General features: G+C 32.3%; 1 protein-coding gene and 1 long non-coding RNA gene across 2 annotated transcripts in view; one reads left to right on the top strand and one right to left on the bottom strand.

Annotated features, from left to right (window-relative positions):
* The first annotated feature begins 41 nt into the window (after window positions 1-41).
* LOC147906654 (uncharacterized) lies at window positions 42-1,002 on the top strand. Its single transcript, XR_015548302.1, has 2 exons — window positions 42-167; window positions 787-1,002. It is a non-coding gene; the product is annotated as an uncharacterized LOC147906654 (long non-coding RNA).
* Window positions 1,003-2,927: 1,925 nt separating this feature from the next.
* Window positions 2,928-25,373, bottom strand: part of LOC105150617 (uncharacterized) — a 36,418-nt gene continuing 13,972 nt past the window's right edge. The window contains exons 2-8 of the mRNA XM_011063812.2: window positions 13,525-13,791; window positions 9,765-10,031; window positions 8,582-8,877; window positions 8,062-8,369; window positions 7,698-7,881; window positions 7,446-7,624; window positions 2,928-7,325 (exon numbers count right to left, since the gene is read on the bottom strand). Of these exons, the coding sequence (XP_011062114.2) occupies window positions 6,878-7,325; window positions 7,446-7,624; window positions 7,698-7,881; window positions 8,062-8,369; window positions 8,582-8,877; window positions 9,765-10,031; window positions 13,525-13,693 (1,851 nt within the window). The 5' untranslated portion in view covers window positions 13,694-13,791 and the 3' untranslated portion in view covers window positions 2,928-6,877. The remainder of the gene's footprint in view (window positions 7,326-7,445; window positions 7,625-7,697; window positions 7,882-8,061; window positions 8,370-8,581; window positions 8,878-9,764; window positions 10,032-13,524; window positions 13,792-25,373) is intronic.

Consider the following 25,373-nt stretch of genomic DNA (forward strand, 5'->3'; position numbering starts at 1 on the left):
ATACTTACAACGCTCCCCTTGTAATACATTTTAATAAATACAAAAGATATTAAACACAAAATAAATATTAAAAAACAATATTATAAATACAAAAATATTATAATATAAAAAAGAATACTAAAAATTAGAATATACAATATATTCTAGAAATTTATTTAAATACTCAGGTTAGTCCGTGAGCGAAAAAAAAACGCTATATCTGTATCTGTACGTTCTACTACATTGATTGGGTAATTATTTAGAATATCCCCTTCCCCCACCTAAAATCTTAATAATAAAATATATTCATTCGATGAGTTTCACTCAAAATGAAAGAATTTGGAAAAAAAAAAGTAGTGTTAAAGTAGGAGACTTTAGAGGTTAAAATATTTGTCATCCCGACTCGACACAGCGCTATGTATACGTTCTGTATTAATTATACAAATTCTTTACAAACACAAGTTTACTCCTTTAAAAATACAAATTCAGTGCTTAAAAACAAAAATTCACTGCTTTAAGCACACAAATTCTTTGCATTAGCAGTGAATTTTTGTTTTTAAAGCAGTAAATTTGTGTTTGTGAAGCAGAGAATTTATTTTTAAAGCAATGAATTTGTGTAATTAAGGCAGGACATATATATAGCTCTATATTGAGTTATAGGTACGTGTTTCTGCCAGATTCTTTCGTTTCGAGTGAAAACGCGTCGAATATATTTTTATTACGATTCTAGATGGGGTGAGGTATTCTAAATAATTATCTTAATTTGATTAATGAAATAGATTTATAAAATTGCTGTTTTTATTTCAGATTTTTTAAATCAATGTCTTAGGAATCAACCTCAGTAAAAGTATCATTATTTTACCTTAGTGCTTAATTAGAGTTAAAATATAAAATAAGAAATAGTTTTCAAAGATGTATTTAACAAATATTTTTTATTACTTAGCTAGCTGTCTAGAATGTGACAAGTATTTATTTTTTCAAAAGTATTTTCCTCATAATTTATTTCAAACCAAGAATCGAAAACTTTTGTGCATTTTGTAATTTGATTAATTATTAATATCTTATTATATATACACTGAGAGAAAAATGTACTTTTAATAAATATGTAAATTTTAATAAATATTTGTTTGAATATATTGTAGTACCAGTTGAATATTTACTAAATGTAAACACATATATTTATTTGATACAAGAACCATTAATTTCATTTACACATTATTATAGCAAATATTTATTTTCCGTAAATAAATATTATATTAATACTATTCAAACAATTATTTATTAACATTTTTCTCTCAGTGTATTAATTAACATGCTCGCAGCCATAATTTGTGACCATATTGCATGAACCCGAACCACTCCGGACTTAATCAAAATCACTCGAGGTTAATGACGTAAAGCCCTGCGAGGGCAACAGCGATAGCGATAGAAATAACAATAGCAATAGCGATAGTGATAGGAACAGAGAAATCCAATATACGGAAATGCATATGTCAATGCACATATTCCATATACATTCCCATATGTTGGATTCCTCTGTTCCTATCGCTATCGCTATTTCTATCGCTATCACTATTGCCTTCTCATTGTTTAAAGCTTAACTTGATGACGTCACGTGTTTTCTATATATGCGCAATAAAATATCACCGGACGAACATATACATGGTATAAGTAGAAAAATAGAAATATCGCTCATAATGGCAGAGAACTGAAATCTTGACCAATCAGAGCTTGAGCATTTATGTAGCGTGTGCTATTTAAATGTTTCAAAAATATTTAAATTAAAATAAGATGATTTAACGCAATTTGTATAAAAATATGTTCTTTTTATATAAATACATATAATGTTGTTTTCATATTATTTTGATGTTTCAAGGCTGACTTAACTTGTTGACGGTCACGTGTTTACCTCCTCTTTTCTATATCTGTATTATTTCTGCATTCGTTTACCCAGCGGTTAGCGCAGAAGCATTACTTTATCCTTGTTGTTCACCGAGTAAACGAGGATTAAATGATACTCTCTGATCTAATCACTGCGTAAACGAATGCATCCAATGGGTTACCACCGGACGAGTATACCCTTGTCTTATCATGCCCAGGACTACAAAGTTCACAAACGCGAGTGTCGAAAATCAAAACTTAACTCGAAACGCAAAATCAGTCTACTTTTATTTATGTAAGTGGAGTCTCCTTAAGGCCGGTTTTATCAACGCCGATCAAACTTAATCGTGAATAACTGTCTACTGTTAATTGTTGTAATTAATTGCTGTAATCAATTCTACTAAACAGCTGATGGTCAGTCAATGGCCGATTAATTTAATCAGCGTTTGTGAAATTGGCCCTTAATCTTCCTTCTTTACGTTAACATACTTCAGCACGCATTTTGATGAAAAAAATTCTTATAACATCTTGTATTTTAAAAACATTGTCATAATTTTAAATTTATGAAGATTTTTGAAAAAAATATCTTAAACTTTTTCAGATTTTATATAATAAATTTTCTTCAGAAATTTTAAATGAGAAATCTTAAAAATTTTAGAATATTTCAGGATTCACATACATGAAGAAAGAGACGTATTTTCTTATTTAGTATTTCTGGAGAATGCATATACTATTCATATAAAAAATACAGAAATTCTTAAAAATTTGAAAAGTAGATATATAAAGATTTTGAAAAATTAAATGAAGAATTTTAGGAAAAATTTTCACCAGGATATATAATGGAAAATAGCGTCTCTCTCTTTCTCTCCTATTATAATATAATTTTTGGAATTGTTTCTTGAAATTAAAAAAAAAATTTTGCGATTTTAGTTATTGGAACATTGAAAATTGTACCTAACATTTAATATTTTTGTCAATTGAGGAGAGATTCATCTTACCTTATAATTTCGTTTAATTAACTTGTTGGAGAAAATACTTGTGGGAAGATCATAAATAAAAGATTTGAATATATATAGAAGGAATTTAATAATATTATCGTAAAGTTTTTTTAACATATTTTGTTCTACATGACTAGATTATAAAAGCAATTAAAAATTTACGGATTTAACAATATTAAATATTATGCATCACAAAAAATATTATATAGATATATTGAAATTTCACAATGTAAGTGCGTATTCTTATCTCTTTTATAAAAAGAGCTTTAATTCTTGTTCTTACACATATAAAAAATACTTAAGCCTCTCTGTATACGACGAAATATAAAATAATTTCTATAGTAATATGTAACACATCTTTATAATGATTTCTAACGCGTTTATCAAACGTCAAATATGTAACAAACGCTTCTAAAAAAGAGAAGAGAAAGTCGTAGTAGAAATTTTAATATTTTACGTTATACAAATTCCTTCAATTATTATTTAATTTCTTCATGCTTCTAATATATGTATAAAGTATATATTTGTTTTGATATTCTTATTTTCCGAGATTCTTCACAAATAAGTGGAAACAAACCACATTTTAAAAAACTACAACAACTCGTAAAATATATTCTGTAAATAACAAAGCAGAATATTAAGAAGTATTATAAAATAAGATGACTAATCTTTATATAAAACAGGCGTAACCGTAAACATTGGAAAAATATACAAAGAGAACTATATAATTCCTTTTTCAATTGATTACTTAATGCGCGATATTACGAACAATTGTATGAATATTTAATTATTTAGTATATTATAATGCTAGATTCAGCTAGATTATACGCACTGACGCGAAGCAAAATTTAGCTGTATACATAACTTTATTGTTCTTAAATATCCTGCGTAAAATTTAAAATAATAACGATTTATTATGAAGCAGGTATATCGTGAAACTTATTATGCAGTTAATACAATTGAAACTAATTCTAATTAATCTAACTTAGTCCTCACAATGTCACTCTCTGTGTGAATTCAATTCCAATATTTTCAGCTCGTTAATACTAGAATGTATACAAATGCACAGCATGACGCTACGTCTAAGTATCTTTTCTATCATGAAAAATAATATTGTATGACTTCGAAAAAATTTAGAAAACGTAATATCCATATATATATATATATATATATATATATATATATATATGTATATATATATATATATATATATGTATATATATTACAAGCATATATTTTAGTCACATATCTAATTTTGTGCCATAACACTTTACAATTGACTACTACAGCAGCGATTATAAACTTTATAAATTCTTTATATATCCTCGTCGAAGATTGCAAATATAGCAAACTCTAGTTGTCACTACTATTACGCCAATATATATCTAATACCTTATACATAGTGTCTCGGGCACTGCAAATTTGCTGTCGACTTTTAATTCTTTGGCAACTTTGAAATTAAGTCGATGCCATTTCTTTGTATAATTTCTTAATCTTTAACATTTATTTTGGCGACCAAGACATGAATAAAAACTTTAACTTAATCGCCAACATTCTGTAATTTTTAGGTCACTCATAACTGTAAAATTGTTAATGCATCGAAGCAAATTCACTTAAATTTTTAATTTGGCCTCTAACGATTGCAGTCCGACATAGAATGCCTGAGACACCCCGTATACATTCTTTAAACTGCTGCTTGCTCAAAAAGAATCTTTATTATATAGATCATTATTATATAGTATCAACTTCTCTCTCTACTTTTAAATGTTTTAACATATTTTTAGTTACGCGAAACTGTTGATTATACATTTAAAACACCTATACCATCTGAAATCAGAGAAGTTTGAGAATAACTGTGTATTTTGTATTACACAAAAATCACGTGTTACAAGAATATATGAATCACATAAGTGTCGTGAACATCAAAAATTTCTTATACTACCATTTGATTGCCATAGAGAGTAGGGAGAACTAAATAGTCGAAGAAAGAAGCCAGTAATTAAATTCTACATGAATTATGTGAATGAAGATCATGTTTGTTATCACACAGTAAAAAATAGAAGTGATTCTTTCATGGAAAAATAAGAAATAGATAATGCAGAATCTTTTTAATCATAAAATATCCTCCATTTTATGAAGTTATCAAGATCAAATATTCTTTCGATTGCAAATTTTCCGCTCAATCTGCCGCTTTCTTATCCAACATATGTGAATGTACTACTTGAATGACTGCTCCGCCTTTTTTTCTTGTTCATGTATTAGTAATAGGAGAGCAGAAGTACATCATTTGATGAAACTACAATCTGCTCAGAAAATAAAGATTATAATATGATACTTCACAAAACGAAAAGTTAACTATAATCGATTCATTAATATTTTATTTTATATTTAACGTCTTTGTATTTTGCGAAACGTGCATTACAGTATGTTGATTGTAAATTGTAATTACATTAGCTATAAAAATATTGAAAATTTAGATTAAACAATTTGAGTATCAGGTTAAATAGAACCCCAAAAGTGTAAGGTATAAGTACAATTGCCCCGTATAATCCATCATGTAAACATAATTCTTGAAATGCAAAATATGAAACATTGATTAGTATTAACAAATTACTGAATTATACTACTTGTATTATTAATACATCAACAACACAAGTTTCTGCATTACATATTTCCTTGTAAGTACGATAATAAATTTGTGTGCTATAACTGGCGAAATAATGAAAATTTATGGTGCGATAAGATTCATGTATTAAGCTATTTGTAAGTCATTTGTAAAGTTCACGCAGTCTTTGTAAATATGTATCATCAGATCAGTTTCAAGTAAATTTAGAAAATATATGTTTATATTTGTTTTATATGATTTACGTTGTATGATTACGTTGTATGACGTTAAAACAAAAATTGATGAGCTAGTATAGTGAAGCTAATGTAAACCTTTGTAGATTATTATTAAAATAGAATGATGATAAATGAGCGTCTTCATTTTATACAATATATTAATGTAAATCACACCAATATTCCTACTAAACTACAAAATTGAAATCATATTTTCGCCTATCGTTTAACATCAAGCTATTTGTAACTCATCGATCACCCTTCTAAATTTCATCAAATATTAACATCAATTGAACGCTTATTTCACTTTAAATGTACGTGGTTTTTAGAAACCAACAAGAGTAAAGGCAACATTTTTTAATCGTTCTTTTTATGAAATTATATCTATAAGTTTTCATAAAGTCGAGGTAAATATCTTTCGTCTGAGTACTTTCTCTCTACAAATCAACTAATCATTCTCAAAATTGAAAATGAGGAACACGCATCGCTAAATTTATACAACTTCACATCAAAATTGTAATAAATTCCACGTTCCCCTTATGCACGTGAGCGCGCGCGCGCACGCGACTGCTAATGCTTGTAATAGTCTAGTATTGCTTTGCTAAATAGAAATAGGAAAAATTCGCGTATCAACATATCATAGACTTATTACAAAATTAATGATATTAAAATATATAATAACAAATTTGTCCAAGAATAATATTAAGTATAAGTAAATTTTTAATATGTGTGCCCTCAAAATATTAGACATCAAAATTGTCTATATAAATTTTATTATACAAATTAATATCACGAAAATACGTTTTTAAAGACCTTCTTGTTTACCCTGAATGTGTAATGACAATGAAAGGCACACCGTATAGAACCGTAACAAGTGGTTATGAAATGGCACAGATTTATCTATTATTATCATAATAAATTAAAAGGATATTTTTTAATTGTACGCTTATATAAACAGCTAATATAGGATTAATAAAACTCTTAAATGATTAAATATTATGCAAGTTGTAAAAAGGAAGAGGAAAAGCGACAATCAATTCCACATTTACGAGAAACATATGAATTTGAAATTACTGTGGAGTGTCTGATATACCGATAAACGATAAATATTACCACATCGTTGATTTAAATGTACTGTCATTGGAAATGAAAGAATTTATTCACGCTGAGAAACTCGTTGTTTAACTGTATCCTAACTGCACTTTGCGGCATTGGCAAAGCCATTTAATAATACGTGCGTTTCGCTCGACAATACTCGGCGGATCATTTACCCTTTGGTTACACTCATCGTTACCCATGCCAATACTGCAGTTATTTTGCCACTGACTACCCTGATTTGTCTGATTAGTGCCGACCCAGGAGTAGAGGCCCAACGCCGAGTCCACAGAGCTGACACTATCGAAGAATATGGGCGACGATGTCTTGGAGTCAGGTTCTGTTATACGCTGATAATTATCTGAGTCCAGTCCTAAACGATCAAAGAAGTTCTCGAGCTGAGTCATCGATCGTGGCGGGCGAGAGGATATCTTGCTGGAACGGCCATTATCCTGCCGCCAATATCGATCGCTAATGTCTGATTTAGATCGTAGGATCGGTCGACCGCGACCTTCCTTCCAACCATCAGAGAACCTAAAGTCATAATCATATTATAACAAACGTTGCTGTTAATTTCCTTTGGGTAGACAATAGACGTTTTAAATCTTCTTTACAAACATCTTAAGTAATTGAAAGCGAAAGGCGGTTGAATACCTTGAATTACAAGTTGGGCTGTAATCTGTTTGACTATTGCTACTTTCAGACTCCGGACTGTAGTGTCTCACAACGGATGGCGGTGTTCCACCAATATAGCTGCCTTTTCTAGATCGGTCTTTCTCAGTAGAATGTTGTGTGGATGCACCGCTATCTCTGCGTATATGAGCCCAACAATCCTGCAAGAGATCGACGATCATTAAGACCAAACAGTCCCCTTGGAATATATATATCTCGTCGACCTGTTTGTACCTGTATCCTGGGCGCTGGCTCGCTACGATGAGTACAGTGTCCAGAGGAGCCACCGGAGTCCCTGGCTGTCGCCCCGTGGCTCAACTTGCTGGAACCCGATGACTTCTGTGTTCGTCCACCCGAGGATAATACGCTGCTCGCATCGCCGCCACCAGATCCCAAAGATCGCCTGATATGGCGGGAACTAAAAAATGGATTAGAAATGTATCACAATTGACCATCCACTTTACTTAAAATTAAGTAAAATTGTTGGATGCAATTTATTATGGCAATTTGTATCATTTAATAACAATACTTGGATTTTCTCTCGGCAATTTGTATCATATTAAATGGTACAAATCTGACTCAAGCAAAACTCACTTACCTGCGATAACAAACGGCATCACGTTTAAAACTGTGGTCCGAATAATCTGAGCTAGTTTCATAGTCCGGGCAATTGCTTGTGTTTGTAGCCTGATGATGGGCAGACGGCTTCGCGGATAATTTTGTGGATGCGCGCGGTGAGAGAGATGCTCGGCGACGCGTACTCGTGTGTAAATCCGGCAGCGACTTGTGGCATATCGTATTTTCCACCGACGGCGAGCTGTTTGATTTCCGACCGGATCTACCCGAAGTGTGCGAGTGCGAGTTGCTTCTGCCAAACTTGAAACGAACATCTTGCGGCGCGCAATGCTGCGAAAAAAAAAACAAGGCAACGTGTAATGATACAACTAACGTAGTGTTCATTGATGAACGCGTATATAAATTCCCTTGACAAAAAAGTGTATGTGTAGCGAACGCTAGCATATATCGCAGAGCTTAAAATAGTGCACGATTATGCGGAAGGTGAATGACGGTATTATAGCACGAGGCGAAGATCGATATGTCGTGATTTTTTTTCTTACCAGAATACGATCATCATCCCGACAACCGGGCGAGAGACTTCCGGGCGAATATCGAAATTTCTCCTCTCGTGTCGGCACTCCATTACTCTGCGCCGTGCTCTGCGGCGGGCTGTCGGGAAAGAACATATTCTCCTTGCTGTCAGTGTTCAGCAGTCGACGCAGCTTTGTTTGCAACTCGCCCCCGGTACCGCTCGGGGGTCCCGAAATTGTCCGTCTTTGGGGAACCGGAACCAAACGTGGACTCTTCGGTGGCAGCGCGGGTGGCAGTGTTTGTTGAGGGCTCAGAATCCCATCTACTGCAAAATCGTAACAAAACTAGATTGTCATCTGCTGCAAAAGTGAGTAATTAATAAAATATAATTCATAATTAATAAAAATGTATCATTTAATTCTGTTGAACATGATTTAAATTCTATGTAGATTCTGAAAAAACCTATGTGAAGTCGAAACGTTAATCAATTTTGTAATTGTGTGAAAACATATATAATATTGTATCTCTACATCCGTATAATTTTACATGTAGTCGTTTCAAATATTTTTATGTGTTGCTAAGTAAGATAATGGGCGATTTATTGTTTTTTAATAAAAATACATTAAAAAACATTAAAATTATAAAACATTAGAAATTGCAAAGACGATTTCAAAAATTTGAGTTTTTTCGAACGAAATAAATTTCGCGATTTTTTTTTCATCGGATTATTATCGGATTATCCTGGAATAGAATCACTCTCATGTCATTTTAGGCTCGAGACCCTTACAGAGATCTAATACTGGCAAATTTAATACACTAAAAATACAAAATTTAATATGTATATAAATTCACTTTGAAATATTCAAGCACTAAGATCCGCTTTAACTGAAAATAAGTTTATTTCTCTTAATTGATTTATTCTCGTCAATTTAATACAAATTCTAATTGTTAATACTAAAAGGTAGTAATTAATCTATACAGCACAGACTTTCAAAGGACGTCTTAAAGACACGCAGAAGATGTTTTTACATTTTAAGAACGTTCCCAAAGACATTCCCAAGACATCCCTCGGGGAAAGTGTGCTGTGGGAATTACTTATTTAAAGTATTAAAAGCACTGTTGTTCAGTGCTTTTAATAATTAATTACTGTCTTTCAGTAATAAATTGGCCAATATTAGATTTCTCTAAGGGAAGATCTCTCTAGCGACTTACGTCTGTCTTGTTCGTGACACGAGGCCCAACAGCAGGGCGGCGTCATGGGAGTTGGTTGCAATTGCGACGGCGACGTCGGCTGCATGGGGCATGAATTGCCGGTGCATTTTCGCAGCAATCTCGGAGGCGGTGCGCCAGGCGCGCTCAGTTGCGAAACCTGCAAGTGTCCGCTATTCTTCAGCTCCTGCTTCCGATCCAGCACGGTTTCGCTCTTTACGTAGAAGGCTTTCGTTTCCTGCAGCAATTCAACGGCGCTCTTCCGCTTCCCTGTAACACGCACGTGGCGTAAAGAAAAAGGTCATCAGTGAAAGATTACCGGTGTAAATAATCCGCTTTCTGGAAGGAAACACCGTTTTCGGATCAGATACCTGGTTGAACCACGTGAGACAGTGGGTCCCCACGTAACCGCTAAATTTATGGAAACCGGCTTCTCTTTAGAATATCAGCTCCCAGCAGGATCTTTGATCTCTAATATTTATGCCAGGCTGATCAAATGTCCCGGAAGAATCACGTTTCATACCGGTACGTGCGTGCGTTTTGCCTCAGCTTATTCGAAGCTTAATTTTTTAATTAACGAATAGGTATTTAAGTATTTTATGGAAATTTCTCTATTACTTTTCAAACTAGTTATCACTCGTTTTTTTATACATATTTCAGTGCTGCTATCCAGTCGAATCGAAAAAAAATGAAACAGTGATTAAAAATGGAAAAGTGACAAAAAGTAACTTTTCAGACATTAAAATAATAACCAAAAATGACTAAAATATTTTACTACATTTTTAAAATAATAATTAGGGAGGAACCTGATTTAGAACGCTGAAAAATAGCTGTTTTTTGCGAATTTTTTATGAACAAATCATGAAACCGATCTTTCTAAAACTTTATTAAATAAATAATTATTTTATTATATGTAATAATATAAAGATTCATCAAACAAAATAAAAATTAAATTAAATCATTATTATCTAGAGCAAGAAGATAAATACATTTTTACCATATTATAAAAACAATACATAAAATCTTGAAAATTGCAACAAGAAAACAAAAACGTGTTCTTTGAGTGCAAGAAATAATTGTATTTTTTAAAAAGTCATGTCGCTTTTCAGTTTCACACTTACTTTAAAGTTTTAAGTTTAAAAACAAACTTAACACTGGACTATTATCCAATCAATCAGCAACAGTGAATGAATATAAACCACTATTTTTAAATAAGACAATAAAAATATAAATAGATCGTTATGTTTTAAAAATTTCATGTCAGCTCAGAAATAATTATAATAATTCATTTTAAATGTAGTAATTTTTGAGCAACTTGTTAAAAAAAGGTGACAAAAAGTGACTTGATAACAAAAATGACTGGATAACAGCGATATTTTTATTTATTAGATATATAAAGAGAAAATATGAACGCACAAAAATTCATGATCCGAATAAGTCGATGCTACGAAAGTATTTCATTGTTTCGAATAATTGCGAGCGAGGCTATTTAATATTCAATTTGCGCGCGTGCGGTGTTTATTAAGAAACGTGATGAAATGCTAATGCGGAACGTACGAATGGCTGTTGCATACGAAATAGAGTCCCGCCGCCAATTAGAGCGGCTTTCGTATATAATCTTACTTATACTAATTGGCAATTTGGCGATAATCTCGTTCCGCGCGTAGATTTACAAGCCGGATATCCCCGATATGTAGAAAGAGGAACATATATCCCTGATAGAGAGAGAATCAGCGTTAAAGCCAGTTTATGTCGACTTAATCAATGACACGCATGTTTTTCTTCGTTATCAATCGTTTCTCGCCATCTAACATTCTTTTCATATCGTCTGAGACCGATCTGTTTGGCGACACGTTCATTCCTATGGCATCATCGGCGACGATCGCGATCATTACGCGCGGTGAATATCTTGCTCGGGCAAGTAGTGCCTTCAGTTATGTGCCAAGATTGTCGAGGGCAAGTGTTAACGACGGACAAGCAACCGTTGACAAACGGCAGCGTCTGTGAGTTCTTCTTCAGTTTTCGCATCGCTGCTGATTGACGACATGTGCCCAACATCGGCCGACACGCACATGTCTCCAAAGAACGTCAGCCAGATAAAACCCGGCGTTTCTCTCCGGAGAGGCAGCCACCGACTGCGATAATGGCTGGGACACATACTGGCGATAAAAAAAAGAGTCAGTTATGACAGAGGCAACGTCAAGGCCACATATTGTATCGCAACACATGGTGAAATCACCGAGGAGAATATGCAAAAAGCAATGGGGACTTTCTAACGTTTCATGTTCATTCTATTTTACATCATCACCTCTTTATCAAAATTCAACACGGGGAAAAGGCTTTAGCACAATCTAAAAATTTAGTTAGATATATATCTGATAATAATTGGACCATCAAAATAATTATGTAATACGTTCAAATTGGTTGTTAAAATGTCACAATTTTTTGCAGCATTCATCATTATACTTGAGATTTCCACATAATTATTTTAATGGTCCAACAAAGAGTTGTTTCTCAAATCTATATCCAGCTAAATTTTATATACTTCAATGAAATCGTTCTTTTCGTGCATGAAATTGAAATTGATTAGAAATTAATTTGAATTTCATTGAATATTTATAAGTTTATATATATAATTACTTATAATTATCTATAGCTATATAATACAATTATCGTTCTTTCTTCATATGGGAAGAATAATTTTGCTGAAATATCTAAAAATTTTGGAAACAATTTTATTGGACCATCGAAATGTTTGTGTAGAAAACTCAAGCATGATGAGCAATGCAACAAAAAATTTCTGACAATCAGCTTGAGCTTTATTTCTATACAATTATTTTAATGATCCAATAAAATTTATTTTCAGATCTGTATTTAGTTTTTTTATATTTTAGCAAACCATTTTTTCTGTGCATTATATGATTTAGGCAGGAATGATAACATAATTTTAATTCTTCTTTTTCTTTTTAACAGACACCTCTTCGCAAATATTTCTATAGATGTGAAACTTCGACTAATATCTACCAGGCATGTCTTTTCGTGTTAAAAAGAATTCATCGCGATTAGAGAAAATTTATGTCGATCCTTGAGAGAATCACAAGCCACTATCGCGAAGTATATTGGCGACGTGTTATCGCAACATTAAATTTGTTGGATCGAATCGCAGCATTGCGCTCACCATAAATTGTCGAAACGAGGCTATCGGACTATCGGCGTTCGTCCTTAATCGGACGTGACACAACCGCGCACAATGGGACGTTAATGACGAAGATAATCCGAATTGTCGTAAAGGCAGAAAATGGAACGGATAATTTCTCATCGGAAGGTATAACTACACAACTGTATATAACTCGCGGTATATTTAGAAAAGTCTGTCGTTTGACGTCGATGAAATAAAATGTAAAAACTAGAACGGAAGTAATGGGAATGGATTCTTTTCGCCAAATAAAATTCGATCTCGACTCAATTCGCACGTTATAGCCGCATGGTGACTCAAAACCAATAGTATTTCGCTTTTACGCTTTTGCCGGTCAATTCTCTGGTATGGTACGGAATGTACCGACACATGATGGAAATTTGTTTTACATCTGGCGGAACTTCGAACGATTCGAAAGACCTGTGTAGAAATTTCTTTTTTTTTTCCTTTCTTCTTCTTCTTCAAGTGAATGCACGCGTCAATAGGGCGCCTTGACGCATCGATTCGCGATGCAATTCGCAATGCGATTCGCAATGCGTTTTGCAATGCGTTCTCACGCGCTCTCACCTGTATAGTCGGTATGTCGGTGATGACTTCTAACGTACGACGGTGCGGAATGTCTGATCTGCTGCATATCCCAATATGGATTCCGGCTACTTCCGAAATTGTTCATTCTCGTCTGCTGCGAGGGCGACGACGATTGTTTGCAGGGCAGCCGAGCCATGGCAGTCGTCATCTTCTCTTTCACGGTATCTAAGCTGATTGCCTCGTAGACGTCCCGCTCAGTTTGTTACGTCGTCGTCTCAACCCCATTTTCAAGCTATTGTTTGCTCCCTAAAAATAAAAATGATCATGAGTACAAAGGAGAATATATTAATAAATAGGTTCGATCAATGTTAATGTTCCACCAACGTAATATTAATTTTAATCTCGATTTAATGTATAAAAGCTAAACAGTAAATTAAACCGGGTAAATTAATCTTACATTGATGGAAGCGAGCCTTAATTATGTTATTATTGGTAGTGAAAATTGAGTAAATTTCGTGCATCATGAACAGAATTATAAGCGTACAGAACTGGCTGAAGTGCCGAGTGGGAAAGTGCCAGTTCACGCGCTTAGTTTAATATTTATCAAGCTGATTGCATTCAATGCTATCGCAGCCAGGTGTCTTTCATTATCACAACACCGACTATGTAATACACGAGCTACCCGTTTGCCTTACAAAAGAATAAAACGCGCGCGACATCGGAGAAGCACCTGTACTCCTCTTTACCAGATCCTCCCCTATCAATAGCCATTCCAATTTAGATTGAGAAGGGTGCGTCACTCCTCGACAGCTCGCACCCGTATGGATCTCGTAACAATGCCGCTTAAATTGGTCGCGTGAAAGCCAGCAAGGCTGGTGTTACAAAAATAAAAATATATAGTGTGATCAATCAAAAGGTGAGGTTTTTATTAAACTCCAATTAATCTAAGAACTCAAGTCGAAATAACATAAAATTGTTAGAATGCTGTAATTAAGTTTGACTCTTGGACCAAAATTATGTGAATAAAATTATTAAAATCATTTTAAAACTTTTCATTATGATGACAGACACAGCAGCTGTAAAAATAACACTGTGTTTATAGTATCTGATCTGTTTGCTCCATCTTAATAACCCTCAACTGAGAGTCTCCGAGATTCTTGCTATACTTTCTTGCACAGAATTAAATTTTTTTAAATTACTAATATTCTTAAAAATTATTAAAATTATCAATATCATTATTTGAAAATAAATAAATTACTTCTGTGTTGAAATATAAAAAAATACAAGCAAAGAACGTATGCAAAATGAAGAGAAATTATTTTTATTTCCCTTTTTTCTTCTAAAAGGAAGAATCTCTCTAAGATTCCACATCCATTAGTATATAATAAAAAAGCATACCACAGTTAAAAATAAATAAATTGATTCTCTTCGTTGAAATATAAGAAAATATAAGAACGTATATAAAATGAAGAGAAATTATTTTTATTTCCCTTTTTCTTTTTAAAATCTTTAAGATGATCTTTCACATCCATTAGTATGTAATAAAAAAGCATATCCACACAGTTAAGAGTTAAGATCTTCATAGACTATCCATTTATACTCATCGGACGTCATACGACGCGGATGGATTCTCTCAAGGCGACAGCTCGATAAATTTCAATCGTCAACTGGTTTAGGTAATTTGCATCATAAAAAGAATCTTTGTCTGATCATCGTTCGAATGATGTCGTCTTGTTTACTAATTCCAGCTTCAATTAGACGCAATCAATCAAATTTAAACGCAATGAAGATAAAACAATTTCTAAATTTTATGAAACACTAATTATGAAATTTTTTATCAAGATGAAAGCATTTTTCGAAGCAAAAATTTTTGCTTTTGATGATAGCCAAAGTTATTTAATTTCGACAGTTTAATTCAATTTTAATTCGATAATTTCGATACTGAGCGATGAAGGTATCATTAAATTTTATTCGTGTTACCTGAATTCCAAAAAATTTTTGCACTTGAAATGAGATACGTACATATTTGGAGAAAAAAAACAAGCAAAGATTCTGAATACAAAAAATTCAACAAAAAGTAAGCAACACGAAGAGGTATAATGCTCTCTCCGCAAAATTTGTATATTCCACACAGTCCGAAATGGCGAACTCGAGGTTAGCAAACGATGTTGAAACAGCGAAATTGCTCGACCAAACAAAAAAAGCTTTGACAGCGAGTTCTTCTTTCCACAAGAGAAGTACACGCATACACGGAAAGGATAGTTTTGCTGAAATATCTAAAAATTTAACTAGAGATCTAAAAATATAGATCTAAAAATAATTTTGTTATACCATCAATGATTATATACCTATGACGCTGGTTGCTAGATGCAAAACTTTTTGCAGTGTATTTCTTATCATGTTTCAAATTCCTATGTAATTATATTGATAATCCAACAAAATTATTTTCATATCCATATATATATTTAAATTTTTTGATACTTTAGCATTTAAAATAAATCATTCTTCCATCTATACGGACAAAATAGTTTAAAATATCTAAAAATTTAGTTAGATACAGATTTAAAATTAATCAACTATAGAATTCTAATAAATAACCAGAAAATTCTAATTTGTCCATTTTCAGAAATTTTTTGTAGTATAGATATACATATAAAGAAACTAATTTTGGACTATCAAAATAATTATGTACGATGTTCAAACTAGTTGTTAGAATGTCAAAATATTGCAATATTGTTCATATTATGTTTGAAGTTCCTATGTAATTATTTTGATGATCCAATAAAATTATTTTTTATATATACCTATACTAAAAAAAAATTTCAGGTTGAAAATGGACGAATCATAATTTTCTGATTATTTATTAGAATTCTAGTTGAGATAACCGGAATTCTGATTAATATTTTTAAAATCTACTAGAATTCTTATTTTTATCAGAATAATTATATCAATCAGAATTCTACTATAGTTGTAAAATAGATTTAACCATTTAAAATTCTGATTCGTCCATTTTCTTCTAAAATTACTATTTAATCCAACCAGACCATTTTTTTTAATGTAACTAATTTTTAGATATTTCAACAAAAATCGTTCTTTCCGTGTCCACAACGCGGTTGCCAGGGTTCAGCAGTTCCAACGTATTCATGCGTTCACGTGTAGCACGTGAAGGCGGCCGATAATATCGCGACAAAGTGCATGCTTACGTGTTCTTGTCGCCGCCGACGATGCGCTCAACGAACGGTATCCATCCGTGCGCGACGCACGTATACGAAAGCACGATTCGCGTAAGCGTGAGATGTCCCAACCCGCGTTGGACACCGCCATCAGGACATGCATCGCTGATCACGACGCGCGTGTAAGTATTCGCACGCCTGGCACACGCGTGCAAGTAAACTGACACCATCTACCAGCGATTCGCACCAATCGGTATTTCCCGTTGAATCGGCGGATTTAAAAAAAAATACGCGGACTATACGGATTAAAAAAAAAGCGCGACGAAGTTACTTTTAGTTTATTTTTCAACTTTAATCCTTTGTCATTGAATATATAGGTACATGCGTTCGACAATCATTATCAGGGTGAACTATGGGTCGGTCTCATTTCCGATTACTTTGATTGATCGATTGGAGATTAGGTACTATTAGATATTAAAAATTGTCAATCGTAAAATTTAAAACTGATCATACAATATTATGTTATTATGTTTTTCTTATCCATTTTCTGCAAATTATAATTTATTAAAATATAATACTTAACAAAATATAATACTTTAATTAATATTTAAATAATACATTTAGTATTAAAACTGCTGTTTATATTATTTTGGCTCCGTTAATTTTTTTTTCTTTTATGCATTTAAATATATGAAAATATATAATATAAAAAAATATATAAAATATATTTAGCTATAAATACAAATCTGAAAATAATTTTATCGGATCATCAAAATAATTACGTGGAAATCTCAAGCATGATCGCTAATGCTACAAAAAGTTTTGATCAATTTGAACACTCTATATAATTATTTTAATGGTCCAACAAAATTATTTTTAGATCTATATCTAGCTAGATATTTTCTATGTATATATAATATACAGAATATTGCAAATATATGAATATATTAGGTGTTGGAATTAATTCGTAGCGTTTTACAAGCGATGGGAAGTACTTTCATTAATGTATTTTTTAATGCTCATGTGAAATAAATAACATTCTTTCATTAAAAAACGCTACGAATTAATTCCAACACCTAATAATATAAACAATTTGAATATAAAAAAATATATAAATCTAAATGGTTAGTGCTAAGTTAAAAAGATAAAAGTTAAGTTAAAAAATTAAAAAGTTAATTAATTTTACCTTAACTTTGTTACATTTTAGACTCTTAACTTTTTAACTTTATTTAATTTTATCCGTAACTGTTTTTATTATCCGTAATTTTTTATTTAATTCTTTGAAGTTAAATTTCAGATATAATATGCGGCAATAGCGATAACTTAAAATGAGGCGAAAATTGCAAAAGTGAACAAATTTCTCAGAGCACAAAGTCGTCTAAAAGATAACTAAAAGACGATTAAATTATTATAAAGATATCTTTTAATGAAAGAATATAATCAACGAAAAGACGACAGATGTCGCACTGCTAGTCATCTTATAGTCTTATCCATATAATAAATAAAGGATGACTTCTTTGAATCTTTCAATCATCTTTAATATTCCTTTTAGTTTTTTTATATTTTGATATATATATATATATGTATATAACGTTTAATAACATCGAATTGCTAAATTAATTTTTACACAAAACGAAATAAAATTGCATGACTGACAATATAGGTCCCGTTTCCTGCAATCTTTGTCGTGTCCTATGTGCAAGAGTCATTATCTTTTATCATAGTCCCTTTTGGAGACTCGATCACAAAAAAATATTTGATTAGTGTTCATTAGAACATGAGTAAAATTTCTTATAATGCTATACCTTTTATTCTGTTCCATATGATTTTCAAATCGCGAGAAACTGAACTCCATCACGTCCATCTAGTAGCGATCTCGCGTATTGTTCGCGAATGAGTGATAAAAAGTACCAAAATAACGGAAAAATATCTTTTTCATCTTGTCTTTTCGGCAATACGAAAAAATCTTTTAGTCAACATTTGCTTTGTGAAAATGACAACCATAGAAAGATGACGAAAACATGTCTTTTTAAGTTTCCAAAAATTAAAAGATAGATATCTTATAGACATCTTTTGGTCTTGCTAAAAAGACAATCTAAAAACAATGTCTTTTCGTCGTCTTTTGGACACCTTTTCGCTTTGTCGAAAAGACAACTTAAAAAAAACCTTTTTTCTTTTCTTATCTTTTAGTATTTTGTACTGTCTGGGTTATTAAGTGTTGATCAATGAAACTATAAATATTTTTAGTGAATTAGCTCACTTTTGTAATTTTCACCTCATTTCAAATTACACACTCAACTCCCAGATTTCAATCTGTCAGAAACGTCGTGTATTTCGATGTATCTAGTTTCCGATAGGTTGAAATCTATTATTCCTTACTACTATCGCTACTCCCTCGTATTGTGTCTGAAGCCTGTGATAAGACACAGGCCAGTATTCATAGTCGAGTCTTATATACTAAATAGTATAGATATATAAACAAAACATAAATAAAATATAGAGTGTTTTCTAAATGAAATATATATTTGTCATTTCCGTTAAGACTGAAATCCTGGAATCATGAATTAAAAAAATAGAAAAAAAAAACAAATTTAATTTTTAACTTTTTAATTACTTTTTTTTATTAACTTAACTTTTAATTCAATTAATTTCATTATAAATTAATTTGTATCTTAACTAAGTTAAATTTTCAAAGTTATTAACTTTAACTTAACTTAATTTAAAAAAAAATTAACTTACTCAATCCCATTAAATATATATAATATCAAATATCAAATAATATAAAAATAAATCTACATTAATCGAAAACAAAAATGAAAAATTATCAAATTGGCATCTTCGACAGTTCTAATGCATGGGATACCGTCAGTGATTCGATGTTAATAATTAAGAAAGGATACAAATGATCAGTTTCAATTTGACACTTGGCAATTCTTCTTTTCAACCAAAAAAGTTAAGAGATAGTGCTCTATAAGCGCATATATACATCCATCGTCTTCGATGTAAACCACGGACGCACATATCTGTTTGACGATTTTTATTTTCTTTTCACGTAAAGAAGTAATCTATCCTCAGCGTTTGCCATCGCGAATCTTGTGTCGTCCACGTCTAATCATTTAGTTCTGCTCTACACTCAAAGGAATGAAACTCCGAAGGTTCGACGAACAACAAACTCGTGGAGCTCCGATCTCATTCCGGCAATGAAACTATCTATCTCGCGTTTGCAACGATCTCGAGCGCGCCGAAAGTTCGAAAGACTGTATCGGTCCTAATCGCCTAGACGCGAACAAGGCTCCAAATCAATCGTATTGTCTCGATGAAAAATTGCATCGGCGTTGTGTACGCGACGTGTCGAATTGTGGACGAGATCGCAATAACACACCGATGATCGCGTTATTGCGAGCAAACGTGACGAACGTGACGGAACTTCGAAAGGCGGGATCCTACACGTCGTGTGTATATGTGTGTGTGGAAAGATAAAAGTTCTGTTTCTCCCTCGACATCTCTTTCCATTCTACAATGGAGATTCCAGCTGTTTTCCAACCGAGTTTCCTTCTCCAAATGTTCACGTGATGGTCTGTGGAGCGTAGTGGGAAGAGTAGTCTGTCTCGGTAGACCTCACGCACACGCGTTATCTCACGCACGACACAGCCTACGCGCAGTTCCTCATGTCGTTATTTGGATAGTCTAGACGGTCTGATGAACGGAAGGTACCTCAAACTCCTTGCTAAGCAACGGTTGCTTGCCAGAATTGTTAAAAAGAATGCTGTTAAAGTCATGATGTCAAATTACAATTTGAGTTATTTTAATCATTTTCTATAGGTCGTCACTGTTCTTACCCGATATGTCATTAATTAGATTAAAATAAAGGAGTTAAAGAATTTAACTAAAAAAAAAAATATTAAATTGATCTCGAATGTATTGTAGTTTATTATTTATTAAGGACGTTCTCCAAAAAAAATTTTTTTTTAGATTTTTCTGAAGCTTACAGAATAAACTTGTTTAGTATTTTGAACATATATAATATTATATATATATATATATATATATATATATATATATATATGTGCTTTATAAAACTCAATATCTGGAGCGGGATTAAAAATCGAAATATTCCATTTCAAGTTGAAGCGTTTAAAATATATATATATATATATATATATATATATAGGGTCCCTATTTAAAGCTTATTCGAAAATTCTTTTTATTCATTGTAAAAAAATTTTTCTTAACAATTTTATGAAACAATGAGAATAAAACTTGATATCATAAGGAATAATGAAATTTGTCTGAAAATGGCTTCCGATATTCGTTTCTAAGAAATCATTGAGCAAAGTAAGTAGCAAAGTAAGTAAAGCTATTTTTTTACCTGACGGCAGTAGCGAAGGCGGGAGGCCTTTTATATAAAAAAACTTGTATAAACACATTAACATTTATGAAATATCTTATACTATATAAAAGTGAAATAAATTTTCATAAAAATTTTCATAATGGTGAGATGTGCTCGTTAGGTTGAGCACAATTGCAGTCGGAGAACGTTCTTAAATGCATACGTTAATATGGACGATGTTTATTTTGAAACTAATCATTGAAATGGATTAATTTACATTTTAACTTATCTCACATAATTACAAAAAAAGTTAAAAATAACAAAATGTTGTTTAATTTAAGGATTACCATTATTCGTTTCACATCTAATAGTAAAGGCTTAGCGATCAAAGGATTGTAGAAAAAAATCTATTGTAATAAGCGATTATTTCTGACAGCGTGAGATTCAACTCTTTAATTTTATCTTCAGAGAAAAGAACAAAGATTTAACACACACGCACACTATCTACAATTAATTTTTAATTAATTTTATGAGAATGGATAGGATCAAACGTTTGAAAACGTATCTTTATCATCAGCAACGCTTAAGTATAGGTCTTGAAAATCGGAATTCTCTTTATAGTTATCAATAACTTTGATATATTAATTCGCATGATCACGCAAAGAGTCTATGGATCGAGTTAAAATTATCTTTTGCTTTATATCATAATACTATTTTTTATGCGAACAAATGAGAACATATAGAAATATTTAAACGCGTCTTTATCATTAGCAATATTTATTTGTTTTACAAATCAAAATTCTCTTCTTTAAGCATATTTATAACTTCGATATTACATTCGCGTGATCACGCAAAAATGCATATGTATATCGAGATAAAATTAACTTGTATCTTTATGGATCACAATACTGGAGTAAAAAGAACTATTTTATATTTGTACACTAAAGCTATATATGTGGACCTAGTTTACAATAATAGAGATGAGAAGTTATTACCCCACATACCTAGGTGTATGAAGGGTTAAGATATGCGGAGGTTGACCGCCCTCGCCTTCCGCAATTACCGTATTTACTGTTTTGAGAAAAACGTAAATCTCACTGATTATACAGTACATCCTTAGAGAGCTACGTTTCACTTGCGGATCTTGTAAGCAATTTGCATTAATTTTTCGCTCGACCAGAATTACAAATTCTGTTCAAATTCGACAAGCAACGCTATTTAACAATCTATTTAAGATTTCGGTGTTCATATCTCTGTTAGATATCAAACAAACAATGGTAATCCAATTTTTTTAATTAAATAACATTTTTGTTCTTTTTAACTCCAATGTACGTCAAAATGTAAATCAACCCATTTCTGTGGTTGGTTTCATAGTAAACGTCATTCATTTGCATATACATTTGATAAAGAATAAACCAAATTTGAATCAAATTTTATACACAATTTAATACATTTTCTTGAATTACATTTGTTTAACTCCAGCGTTGACTACTCACCTGTACTTTATTATCATATTTCTAAATTGTTCAATTAAAAGAGTCTATGAAAAACTTATTAGTTTTGTGTTAGTTTGTAATTTCCATTATTTTAATTAAATTAACGACATATCGGGTAGAAGCAGTGACGACCTATGGAAATGATTGAAAATACCTCAAATTATGAATATATAATTTGCATCATGAATTTAACATTATGAATTTAAGTTTTCTTATGAAAGTCTTGCACCTTTGATCAAAGCTCGACAAGTATAGGCTCTTTCGAGTAGGAAAAACCTACTCGAGAGATAAATCAAAGAAAAAGATGAAAGATGACTTTGTAGATTCGAGGAACGCACCCTGTGTGTTTTGAATATCGACGAATGCGTTAAGCGCGTAGTGGTAGCCGCAAAAACATCAAGCCCAGCAGTGTCCATGGTCGTAAACCATCGACGGATGTGTCGAATGAATCCTCCTGGTCAACAGTTTATGGTACGTTCGCAGCAATTGACCTACATTGTATTGTGTACCGCAGGAAAGGTCGGTATTCCGGGACCAAATTATCTGGACACTGACGACTCACGTCAGTGAGCGTGAGGGTGACTTAATTAGCCAATTACTGCCGTGCGTTAAATTAGAACAGCGCACAGTCGGTGGTCTTAAACCGGGGGTGAGAAGAGGAGGAAGAGAGACAGAAAAGGATCCAAATATATCGGCTTGGATGAGTTTCGCTACTCGGGGGGGGCGAAACCGTACCGGAGAATCCATTCGAATCCAGGACAAGGCGATTGAAACGTCAGCTTTATCCTTGAACGGCGCAAAAGGATTCCAGCTCTCTGGCGGAATCAATTCGCCGCCGCCGCCGCCCTTTCTACAGTTGTCCGCGTTCTCACCTAAACTCGCCTATTGACAGATCCTATTGAGCGTGTAGCAGAATCAACGAGGTCGAGAGTGCGAAGATGACTGCGACGTAGATACGTTACATTTAAAATATTTTTGTCCTAGCTATGCTGTCCTTGCTCCACATATACGGCTCGCTATCCTCCTAAGGCTCACGGTGGGGGATATTTTTCTCTTCAATGAGAGAATGCTGAACGGAAATTACTGCGATTATCACGTGCTAAATAAAATTGTGTATCGCGGTTGAATTTACACATCCCACGCAGGTGTGTTATTACGCAGACTTCCGGTAATTTTTTAATAAAGTATAGCATATATTTTATAAATAGCAAATATAAAACATAATATCGAAACGATATGTCAAAAGGCTCAATAAAATTAAATAATAATATGAAAGGGGGCTACAAGCCTAATATAAAAATGTTTTTAAGAATATAAATAGTTAAATCATAAACAAAAACAATGGTCTATAACAAACGTTTCGTACCCAATCGGATCATTTTCAATGTTAACAAATTCGGTTATGAACTTACAATATAAAAAAATTAAAAGATACATAAATTAAAAGGTCTGTAGTATTTTAAAAAATTAATAATTTCTCTAAACTCTAAGTTATCGCAATATATAAACGTTGTGTTGGTCCTTATAGTATTTGGTAAATAATAATATATAATTTTCATACGCATCCAATACTTCCAAATGAGTCATTAAACTTAAACAAAATTTGCATTGAACGATATTCTGTTAAAAATAGTATTATAACTTATTAACAATTAAATTCACGTGTAAATGTTAATAAGATTCGTAAATTGTATTATGTTAAAACTTAAAAAATCAATCAATGTATTATAATCTATTAACAAATAAATTAACGTAAATGTCAATAATATAATATGAATAATAAATTGATTAATAAAACAGCAGAAAAAGTAGTCATTTTAAAACATAATATACTATAAATAACATATACAATATATTATAATATTTTGTAAATAATATATATTTACATACAATATATATATATATACACATATATATATAGAGTGATTTTTAAGTAGTCTAGCTTTTGATTGAAAAAAAAATAACGTATGACGCCAAAAATTAAGACTTCGTATCTTTGAAACACAGAAAATTTCATAAAAAGATTTCGAGGTTTTCAAAATTTTTGGAGAAACAAAACTTTTCTTTTAACTTTGACCCTGTATTTTTAAAATCAATTGTAAATCGTTTTTGAACAGATGGATATGTAAAGTTTATGTCTTAAAATGCGCGAACAACACCTTTAAAATCTTTTAGATTATACTAATATTTAAGAACTATCCTGTATTATAATATTTTTTCCTTAAGAACGGTATTGCATATTTGTGCTTTTGCAGATAAAATCATCGAACATATTATTGCGAGGTGATAAAGTAATTGTTAGACTATTTAAACATATAATTACAGTTGAGTACAAAGCATTAATAGCATTTTAAAACGCGCGATAGATCTTTCGGATCACTCGCGCGTAGTCTTTTGTGAAATGAAGTGCTCGCTATTTCCGCCTGGAACTTTCTGATTATTTGCCACGCGTAATAAAACACTAGTCTAGCATATCCGACAGCTGGGCGTAGAAAAGCAGGATGCGTCCATCGTCTAGTTCCGCGTAATTTCTGCGGGCAACCAATGGTTCGCCGTGTACGCGAGCACCGCGTGCGGGCGGCTAAATGCCAGTAATTGTTTGTTATTTCATCGTGTGTTCCGCAAATGGATTATACGAATTACACGCTCCGAAAGAAGAGACGACGCAGCGTTCCATTTTCCAAAAGAAAATCGCATTTTTCTTCCGGGACTTTCCGTCACATCGACAGTCGTTAGCGCGACAAAAGGAATTGAGAATGATCGTCGGCGGAAAGATATTTTTCTTTCTTTCACCGTCTCTCTCTATCTTTCTCTCTTTCTCTCGACGACAATAACGTTTGAATGAAACGTCTCGCATGTACAGCGAGACTTCTCGTCTATCAATTTATT

The sequence above is a fragment of the Acromyrmex echinatior genome, chromosome 19 (assembly GCF_024713525.1).
Source record: "Acromyrmex echinatior isolate Ae372 chromosome 19, ASM2471352v2, whole genome shotgun sequence".
NCBI classification, from domain to species: domain Eukaryota; kingdom Metazoa; phylum Arthropoda; class Insecta; order Hymenoptera; family Formicidae; genus Acromyrmex; species Acromyrmex echinatior.